The following is an 11,111-nucleotide window of genomic DNA, read 5'->3' as shown; positions in this document are numbered from 1 at the left end:
GACTGTGTGCTGAAGACCTGGGGGGTACGGGGGAAGGACTGCATGGAGGGGATTGTAACCATGGCAATGAGACGATATATGATAGAATGAATGTAAAACTAATGTTCTCCCATGTAAACTCTCACATAATTCACAATAAAACATTAAAAAAAACAAAAAACCAGTCCTTTGTTAGTGAAAGTATACTATTTCAAAACTTACCATATGTTCTCATTGAGGAATTTAGGCTAAGTAAAAATATTCTTAATTCAACGTCTCTAGACTTCTTTCTTTTTATAAATGAGAAATATGCATCACATTCAGAGAGATATGTAATACTCTGCGAATACTATGAAAATATTTAGCTCACAGAGGCAATGTGAATGGTTTCACTGCTAATCATTATTACATGAATAAGCAGCAGTCCTGATGAGTAACTATGTGTGATAGCTCAGGTTTTGTGTCAAATTGACTGGGCTAGGATTCTCAGTGGCTTGGCAGTTGATCCCCCATGATTAGATCGACTGTAATGCAACCAACTCTATAATGAAGTTGACTCTGAGCAGCTAATCTACTGAAAGGAAGTTTCCTCAGGGATGTGGCATGCTTCTAAAATATGGGACTTGTATGCAAAGCTCTGGGTCTGGTTCTTGCATCTAGCTCATCCTCACCTTCAGCTCTTTGGACTTGAACCAGTGGTCTACTCTCTTACCTGTTGAATCTGGGAGTCATCAGCAGCTTGCTTTTCTTACCCTCCTGCCTTCCTACTGGTCTGACTTGTCAATCTTAGTTCATCAGCCTTATAGCTACATGAGTCAGAAGTCTCCAGCCTGACATCTAACCCAAGGACTGGGGACTGACCACCTCGACAACCGTGTGAAGAACTTACTTGATATCCGTCTTTATGGATACATACAGAAGCTTCACTGGTTTCGTTTCTCTAGAAAACCCAGCCTAATTCACCATGCAAGCCCACGGAGAGGCCTTGCACTATTCTGGTCAGCATTATCATTGTTGGTTTAATTGTTGTCCAGTTGATTCCAACTCATCAAGACCCTGTACAGGGTTTCCAAGGAAAGGATGATAGGTATGAACCACAAACTTTATGGTTAGCAACCCAGTGTTTATCCTACAGCATCACACCAGCACTCCATTGTGGTCCATTGTTGTTGTTGTTACATGCCGTGGAGTCGGTTCCAACTCATAGTGACCCTGTACAGGGTTTCCAAGGTTGTAAATCTTTACGGGAGCAGAAAGCCTCATCTTTCTCACGGAACGGCTGGCACCAGGACTCCATTCTGGTCCGTAGTTCATGCAAAAAGGCTAGGTCACCGGGTGGCAGGAATGGTTTGTGCTTGACAGTTTGCCCTGGTGTGGCACTGTAGGATAAACACTGTATTGCTAATCACAAGTTTGGTGGTTCAACCCCAGCAGTCGCTCCTTGGAATCCCTAATCAGGTTACTATGAGTCAGAACTCACTTAATGGTGCTTAACAACAACTAATCCAAAGGTTGGTGGTTCAAGCCCATCCAGCAACAACTGGGGAAGAAAAGCCTGGCCATCTGCTTCCGTAAAGATTACAGCCAAGAAAATGCCATGGAGCAGTTCTACTCTGTAACAAATGGGGTTGCTATTAGTTGGAATCAATTCAATGCCAATATATTTGAACTTTAGTTTTGTTGGAAAAGCTAACAAGTAGGTTTAATGGATTCTATCTGATCAGCAAAACCAGAATTAAAATTGACCCTAAGATCAAACAGACAAAAGCTAAGATTAGACAGGAACCTTAGGGGACAATGAGTTTATGCTAATGGAGGAGGAACAATGCAAAAAAAAGCAGTGAGAATGATTGCACAATAAGAATATAATCAATGTCACTGGATTATACAGGCAAAAACTGTTGAATTGGGGTATAAGCTGCTGTGTACATTATCAATAAGAACAAAAACAAATTACTAGTTTTTAAAAAACTGACCCTAAACAGAAATTTCTAGTAATTTTATGTTCAGTATTATCTCAATGTTTTAATCTTACACATCAGACTATTTAAAAACCAAACATCAGATAGTACTACTAATCAATTTTCATATTTAAAAAAATGAACAATGGAAAAAGAAGGGCTAAAAAAAAATTTTTTTTTAACTTACTGCATTGGCACGCTGATCCCAGTCATGTTTGTCATCTGATAAAATTTCCCTGATTTTATTTAATGTTTCTTCAAGTTCTCGGCTAGAATAGATCTTAAGAAAAAGATTCAGAATTTTAATACTTTCAAGCTAAGTAATACCAAAATTATGTCCTGATTTTTAAAATAAGCATTCAAGTAATACGGTTATTTCTCATTCTAGCACTATTATTATTTTGTGAAGAGAGAAAATACATTATAGACAAAATTTTTAAATACTTTGTGTTTCTGTATTACTTAACTATTACTTCTTTTGCTATTTCCTCGTATGGTGCTGAAGGTCAGCAGTTCAAGCTCACTAGCAGCTCCTCGGAAACCCTATACAGGGTTGCTCTGGGTTGGAACCGACTTGAAGACACTTAACAACAATACAACAACTTTAAATAGCCTTTTAAATTGCTATGTGATTTAAAAACAAGACGCAAATATTCAATCAATTCATTAAGTTAGGCCTTATTTCTCAAAGGGAATGTGGTGGCTCTTTATAATAAGCATTGGACTACAAAACCACAAAGTTGGCGGTTTGAGCCCACCAACCAACTCTGTGGAGAAAGATGAGGCTTTGTGCTCCCTCGAATATTTAAAGCATTGAAAACTATACAGGGTTGCTATGAGTAAGAACTGACTCTGTGGCACTAACAACAACTTCAGTCATACAGCACAGGTATTTATACATTTAATACAGAACACTGCTAAAAGACATGTCTTATGCTACTTTTTCTTTCCTCCAGGGTAATGATAACTGTTGCCAGGACAGCCACATGCTTTGTTTCCTCTGGAGCCATTTAACAAGCAGATATATGCTATTATTGTTTCATTCCCTCAACAAATATTTTCCCTACAGGAGCGCAAGATGCTGCACAATAGGGAAACTAAAGTAAAATGAACAAAAATCCTCTGAGTATGTACTAATATTCCTGTTTTAAATGAAGAGACCAAAGACCTTGCCAAGGTTTGCACAGCTAGTGTGATAGAGGTAGGATTCAAATTCAGGTAATAGTGGCAAACTCTCTAAGTCATTACTTGGCAACAATAAGGAAGATGCCCAAAAGGGTGTGGATCTCTCATAAAAACGGGTATTGGAATAATTCTCACCAAATGGCAACGAGGAGATCAAGAACAATAAAGATCAAGAACAATAAAGTCACTCTTAATTGCTGAAAGCATGTGGGTCAAGAGTAATAAACAACCTCCCCTTAAAAGAGCTTTAAAAAATACCAAGTTTTAATTAAATAAATCTTCCAAAAATGAGGTTATGTATTTAGGGGACTTGCTGCTTATGAAACAGGTACTCCAGAAGACAAAATGGAAGGTATATATTCAACATTTGGCAAGTGAATGCCTGGGAAAGGTGGTGGAGGTTAACTGTAAAGTAGCACTGGATAACTGTGAAACTGTTTTCTTACTTCACATAATTGAGAAGTCCTTAGCTTCACTGATGCCATGATGCTGTAAGTCTGTCACCTCATTGTAAGTAGAGCCTTTGAGTGGTTCCAAATAATAGCGGCCCTATATAGGGTTTCCAGGGGTCCTGGTATGGCACTGTGGTTAATGCACTGGACTGCAAAGTCAGTTTGAAACACAAGATTGGTGATTCAGGAAACCCTAATAGGGTCGTTATGGGTCAGAACTGACTTGCGAGCACTTAACAACAACAACAACAAGGAGTGGTTGATGGGTTTAAACCACGGACCTTGCGGTTAGCAGACTAGCACTTATTCTACAGCACACACACAAGGACCCCAACTCATTAAACAATAGAAAATGTTCAAAGTCAGTAAGTTTTACTAAGTTGTTCCTCCAACACAAATCTTTCTTGTAAAAAAGGTCTGCAAAATACAAAAGCGATGTTTTCCTTTTATTTAAAAAGTAAATATGTTAAAACAGGAAAGATGGACCCAATAAAGGGTCCATCCCAATAAAGGGATAACAAAATACACTTAAATCAGAAAAGTTTCTAAAGTTATCCAACAATTTTTTAAGATCTAAGTACATTAAGTCAGTTGCAGGACAATTTTCCTTTCAAAGACATTAAAAGTTAATACAGAGAAAAACCGCAAAGATACTCTGTAGGAGTTTAAACTAGTAAAACTATTCTAAAGAGTAATATCTAATTATAGTCACACAACTATACTCTTATATTTACAATGTACAGAAATGTCTACAAATAATCAAGGCAACAACCTTGTTGTGGAATAGCAATAAGTTAGAATCTATCAATCAATGTGAATTAATAACAGTAACATATTTTACAATGTCAAAAAGTATAAACAATGTTATTAGGTGAAATGTTATTTATAACACATTAATTTTTAAAACAGAGAGATAATATTTATATGTCTATTTATGCATATGCTCAGTTTGACTATGTCAAATATTTCTATGCAAATGACCTCTAATTTTCTATTGTCAATTAACCTTCAACATGTTTCTGGGTTCAAACCCATTATATCAAGAATCTAAACTTTAAATAGAATATTTTAATATAATGTGATTCAACAATACAAGGGTGCTTCAAAGAATTCATAGAAAAATGCCATCGTCTTTCATTTTTACATGAACTTTCTGGAGCCCCTTAAATGTTTTATTTCAGTTTCACTGAAAATTTCACTCAAAAACTCTAATGGTAACAACAAATTGGAGATACTAAGCCAAATATTTATGAAGTCAAGTAAAATACATTGTTGTTGTTAGGTGCCATCGAGTTGGTATCAACTCATAGCGACCTATGCACAGCAGAACGAAACACTGCCGGATCCTGGGCCAATCTCACTAATTATATAAACAGGCACACAAGCAATCTGCATGGGGAGTTGGGGGCAGCTTACCTGAATGGACGGGACATCTGTAAAAGCTTTTATAAAATCATCTTCATCAACTGCTCCAGCACCTCCTTCCTTAGAAGCACCTGCTAATGAAAATGTACCTGATTTTTCAATGCTGATTTAAAATACTAACAAAGGCATTGCTTCAACCCCTATTTAATAATTTTATATTAAATTCTCTCCATAAAATATCTGATATAGTTTCTATCCCCAGGCTGATATCTGGCTGAAACAGGTGGTACTTAAATTTCTAATTCTACTTTATACAGATACATGAGGGGGCTTCAAAAAGTTCGTGGAAATTTTTCATTTGATTTTTACATGCACTTTTGAAGTCCCATCATATCTCTTCGTGTTAAGAATTTAGCATTCAAAATGAAGTTTAGTTATACAAGACATACATCTCTTCAAAGGTCAATGAACTTAAAAACCTCTCAAGCATATCCCAAGTGAGATTTTAACATCTGCCAAAGGACATATTCACACTTGAGAACTGGATTTTTAAAACTAACAACCTCATAATAAAAGGTACACAGCATATTTCTAAATGTAGGCAAAAAACTCTTCATCATAAAAACAGAGAAAAACCTCTGATGATCTTGCAAGAGAGTTAACAGCAATAAAAGATGCAATGCAGAACAAAGTTGTAAGGTAATATAAAACCATAAATTAAAAGAATAATAGTTTTAATGACCTGAAGAAGAAATGAATGAACACTTGATATAGAAAATTCAAATAATTGCAAGGGTAAATATATCAAAAAGCTATTACTTAGTTATTAAAAAAAAAACCAAAACCAATAATTTTTTAAAAAAATATTTAAAATAAGCAGAGACATATTCCAAGTCACTTGGAGGAAATAAATAAAGGAAACCTATAACAATCTTATAAAAATTGTGAAATTAAACCAAGGAAAGAATTCTTAGCTAGTGCACATGTATTGTTTAGTGCTGTCGAGTCAGTTCTGACTCACAGTGACCCTGTACAAGGTTTCCAAGGAGCAGCTGGTAGGTTTGAACTATTGACCTTGTAATTCCCAGTCCATTGCTGATCCTATTCCACATCAAGAGTCTAGCCAGTGTACATACATATCCACAAACTCAGACTGACACACATAGCCACGGCAAACAATAAAATGATAGAAGACTATATGTGTCAGGTTCCAAGACTGGATAAAGTAATAAATTGCTCAGAAGAACGCTCATCCCTGGCCCCATTATCAGTCTTCATAGCTAACTGATAAACTGAAAATAGTTACAACAAAGAAATATGAAAATAACGTAATACTTTACCCATATTATTTTACCTAAATATCTTAAAGGAGTCCTGGTGTGGCACTGCAGAATAAACACTGGATAGCTAACCACAAGGTTGACAGTTCAAGCTTACCAGCCGTTTCACAAAAATCCTATCTATCAGTGTTGACTATAAGTTGGAATTGACTCAAGGACACTTAATAACAACAAACATGTTAAAACATTTATTCGTTTGTAAGTCTCTTGATATGGGGACTACGATTTTGAGCATGTGTCCTCAGATAGGAGTGTAGACGTCTAGACTTCTGTAAGTGCTCCCACATCTTTCATAGTTGTTTTGCTCAGGCCACTTGACAATAATTTATTTAGCAACTTGTCCTTATTAAATAGTTACTTCACATTCAACAGCATCCCAGTGTGGTGCTGTGGGTTAATGCGTCAGGTTACAAAGCTATTTCAACTGCAAGGCTGGTGGTTCAAGCTCCCGAGCTGCTCCTCAGAAATCCTATATAGCGTTGCTATGAGTCAGAACCAACTTGACTGAACTTCACAACAACAACAACACATTCAACAGCTTTAATTTAAAAACAAAACAAAAACCTCTTATCCACATGCACGTTTTCTTTATATATCACTTTCTTGCAAATTATTTTATTACAAACACAAATTTAAGAATAAACACCTGACTACTAGAAAGCACACATTTTAAATGGTGGGGAAATGTGCAGGTATACCACAGCATAATCACTACCTTTGTTTGCTGAAAAGAGGAGGACAGAAAGTTTTACTAAGGGAAGAGAAGAGTGAAAGGGACGCTGGTTTGAAAGTTACTGGAGTATATGCTGGTTATAAGAGATATCATACACACAACATATTATTAACCCGATACACTTCGTAAAATCTATATCCACAAACCAATCTTAAAAACCTTCAAGACAGTGTAAAACATCTGAATAAATTCCAAAAGTAACACCAGGAAAATTGCCCATGACTAAGGACATATATGGAGTCCTGGTGTGGTGCTGTGGGTTAATGCACCAGACTACAAAGCCGTTTGAACTGCAAGGTCGGTGGTTGAAGCTCACCAGCTGCTCCTTGGAAACCCTATACAGGGTCACTATGGGTCAGAATCCACTCTATGGCACTAAACGACAACATCAAGGACATATATAGAAAAGTAGACTTTCAAAGTCACAATTCACTATACTCATATTAAAGACTACAAATATTGCTGAATATAGACACATCAAATTTTACAACTTAGTTTTCAACCTAGACATGGGTATTACCAAAGTTGGCAAGAGACTTCACAGTTTGCATAGTTGGCTCCAACATTCCTCGTTTACCTTTCCTTAAATTTGCATTAAGGAAAATCACTTCTAATGGGAGTGTACTAGGTACATGGATGTATATAAAGACCAAGGCCATACTGTGCTTCCTAGTTTGACATCTCTTGCATGTACTACAAGTACTACAAGTAAATCTTTCACAGGATCTGAATTTTGCCTAATGTGTCCTCTCGCTTTGGTAATGGTTTTCTGGACAATAGAACAGAAAAAGGATTTCTACATAAGGGAATAATCTGTCGAGTAAATTCTTTCACTTCACAGTCATCATCTGATTTTCTGATACAGCTTTAAAGTTCACCTAAAAAAAATACTGTGTAATATTTTTAACACCAGAATGGAGAATGGATACAACAGCATAAGCGAATAGAATAATGGTCCCTAATGCCACGAATTACTGCAAGAAAAGAGTGTGCACACCAAGAGAATCTATCTCGCTAATATAAATTTGAAAGCAAGAGACAAGTAGATGCTAAGTTGAACGGAAGAACAATGGCTTCCAACTAGACTAAAGCTCCCTCAAGTATAACTGGGCAAACAATCAAATTAGAAGGTATTGGACAAGAACAGAACAAAAGAGCTTTACCCAGGTGTATAACCATTCTAGAACAGCAGTGTTATGGAATGAATTGGGTCCTCTCCCCTAATATGTGTTGTAAAAACTCGTCTGTAAAAAAAAAAAAACTCGTCTGTACACGTGTGGTTATAATCTCATTAGGGAATGGATTGTCTTTCTTATGTTCATTAGACATAATTAGTGTATGGTGCATTTTGAGTTAATTTCCTGAGATATAAAATAGACTAAATGACACTTAGCAAGCAAAGATGGGAGAAGAGAGGTGCCAAGCCACATGAAGACTGTCCAAGAGCAGAAGCTTAGAAGAGACAAGAACCTTCCTCCAAAGCTGACGGAGAGAGAGAGCCCTCCCCTAGAGCCACTGGCACCATGAATTTGGACCTCTATTCTCCTCAACTGTGAGAAAACAAAATTCTTTTTTTGTTTTTTTTTAATTAAAGCCACCTATTTGTGCTGTTTCTAAATAAAATCAGGGGTCAGAAACCTTTTCTGTAAAGGCTAAGACAGTAAATAATTTAGACTGCAGTCTATTTGATCTCTGTTGCAACTATTCAGCTGTATTATTGTAGCATGAAAAGAAGTCAGACAATATATAAATTAATCAATGAGGCTATTTCAATACATTTTTCATATGGCTGTGTGCCGAGGAGTCGGTTCCGACTCATAGCAACCCTGTACAGGGTCTCTGAGGCTGTAAATCTTTACGGGAGCAGAACGCCTCATCTTTCTCCCGTGTAACAGCTATTAGTTTCAAACTGCTGACCTTGCAGTTCGCAGCCCGTTTCTTAACCACTACACTACCAGCGCGCCATCATTTTCTTTATGGACATTGAAATTTTAACTTCATATCGTTTTCAAATATTACAATGTTATTCTTCTTTTGAATGTTTTTAAGCATTTAGAAAGATTTATTTAAAAATTCTTAGCTCGTGTGCAAACTGAATACCAATGATTGGTTAGATTTGGCCTTTGGACTGTAGTGTGCTCAATCTTGTTCTACAACTCACCCCAGGGGAGTGTGTATGTGTGTGTGTGTGGGGGGGGGTTAATAGGGAGATAGGATATCATCCTTCAAGTGCTGTCATGGTTTCCAGTGTGTTAGAAATGCTAGAGTACGCACATTACCAAATTCCCAAATATTATTTTATGAGGTTCTGCCGTTTCTTAAGAAACACATCATAAGTAGCAAGAGAAAATCTCATTCTACTTAGTCCTTAAGTAATTATAAAGTAAACTGCTGGACATAAATAGTATGTTTCAGATACAAAAACAAGGAGGAAAAAGTTCCATATATGAAAAGGGGAAAGTTCTCCTCAGGTTACAAGGAAGAGACTAGCGCTAAAGAAAAGGATAAATGCTAAATAAGTAACAGTAAGGAGTCCTGGTGTGGTGCTGTATGAATAAGCAAGGTTGCTTTGAACGCAAGGTCAGTGGTTAAAACTCACCAGCCATGAGATTGCAAAATGGTCCAACCTCTCTGGAAAGCAATATGGCGCTTCCTCAGAAGGTTGAAAATAGAAATACCTTATGATCCAGCAACTCCTCTACTTGGTATTTACCCACAAGAAAAACAAGCCACAACACGTGAAGACAGATGCACACCAATGTTCATAGCTGCACTATTTACAATACCAAAAATTTGGAGACAGCCTAAGTGCTCATCAACTGAAGAATGGATAAACAAACTGTGGTACATACACACAATGGAATATTATGCTACCTTGAAGAATAACAAGGAAGCTGCAAGCCAATGCATAACATGGATGAACCTTGAGGAGATTATGTTGAATGAAATTAGTCACAAAAGGAGAAATACTGCATAGGACCACTACTGTAAAAGACAAACAAAAAGAAACCATAGTAAAGGGTGTGTGTGTGTGTGTGTGTGTGTGTGTGTGTGTGTGTGTGTGTGTGATTTCTTTGATGGTTACCAGGATGTGGGAGGTGGGGTGAGGAGAGGGAGGGGAAGATGGAATACAGGGTAGAGAAAAGACACAGGATAATTTGGGTACCAGGGAAGGAGGCAATACACAAGTGGGAGGGGAATGGAAAAACTAAGTGGACGGGAAAACAATTAGGCAGGTTTGCATGGGCTAAGGGGGACAAAGGTATATAATGATGTATGTACAATCCAGGAAAAACAGGGCTCTGGGATACAGGGATTGAGACATGGCTGGAATGGGGAAAAGGGGGGAAATAATGTTAAGATGCTTTGCTGTCTTTTTTTTTTTTTTTTTTTTAATATTTTATTGTGAATTATGTGATAGTTTACATGGGGAATCATTAGTTTTACATTTATCCTATTGTGTATCCTGTCATTGCCATGGTTACAATCCCCTCCATGCATCATCAACCAATCAAAGGGTACATTACAAGCCTCCCCTCCCCCCCCAACTCATCAGCACACAGCCCCTCTCCCTCTCTGTGTCTAAAATCCCCAACGGCTCCATCTCTCCACATCATCGTCTCTGCCTCCATCTCAAGCATCAATGCTTCTCTGGGTAGGGTTCCGCTCTTTGCTATTCTCCCTTGATGGTCCCAGGGATGGCCGTTCCTCAACTGAAAAGTTAATCACTCCCACTTGACTGTCTTTTGAACCTTGGTTTCCTTGTTGTCAGGTGCCATCGAGTTGGAACCGACTCATAGCGACCCCATGCACAGCAGAACAAAACAATGTCTGATCCTGGGCCAACCCCACTACTGCTGCCACACTTGAGTCCATCAATGATGCCACCTGGCCAATCCGTCTCGTTAGGGGTCTTCCTCTTTTTCTCTGACCCTCCACCTTACCCAGCATGACATCCTTCTCCAGCGACTGTTTCCTCCGGACAATATGTTCAAAATATGAGAGACAAAGCTTAGCCATCCTGGCCTCCAAGGAGCACTCTGGCTGCACTTCTTCCTAAACAATCTATTGGTTCTTTTGGCAGTCCATGGCACTT

At 37.7% G+C, this 11,111-nt stretch overlaps 1 protein-coding gene across 1 annotated transcript in view; it reads right to left on the bottom strand.

Annotated features, from left to right (window-relative positions):
- The window catches only part of CLASP2 (cytoplasmic linker associated protein 2), a 251,562-nt gene that overhangs the window by 137,602 nt on the left and 102,849 nt on the right, over positions 1-11,111 (bottom strand). The window contains exons 9-10 of the mRNA XM_006876589.1: positions 4,994-5,076; positions 2,128-2,220 (exon numbers count right to left, since the gene is read on the bottom strand). Coding sequence (XP_006876651.1) covers positions 2,128-2,220; positions 4,994-5,076 — 176 coding nt within the window. The remainder of the gene's footprint in view (positions 1-2,127; positions 2,221-4,993; positions 5,077-11,111) is intronic.

The sequence above is a fragment of the Chrysochloris asiatica genome, unplaced genomic scaffold (genome assembly GCF_000296735.1).
Source record: "Chrysochloris asiatica unplaced genomic scaffold, ChrAsi1.0 scaffold00393, whole genome shotgun sequence".
Taxonomy (NCBI): domain Eukaryota; kingdom Metazoa; phylum Chordata; class Mammalia; order Afrosoricida; family Chrysochloridae; genus Chrysochloris; species Chrysochloris asiatica.
Note: the sequence above shows the minus strand (reverse complement) of the source record. Positions and strands in the feature narration are given on the sequence as shown.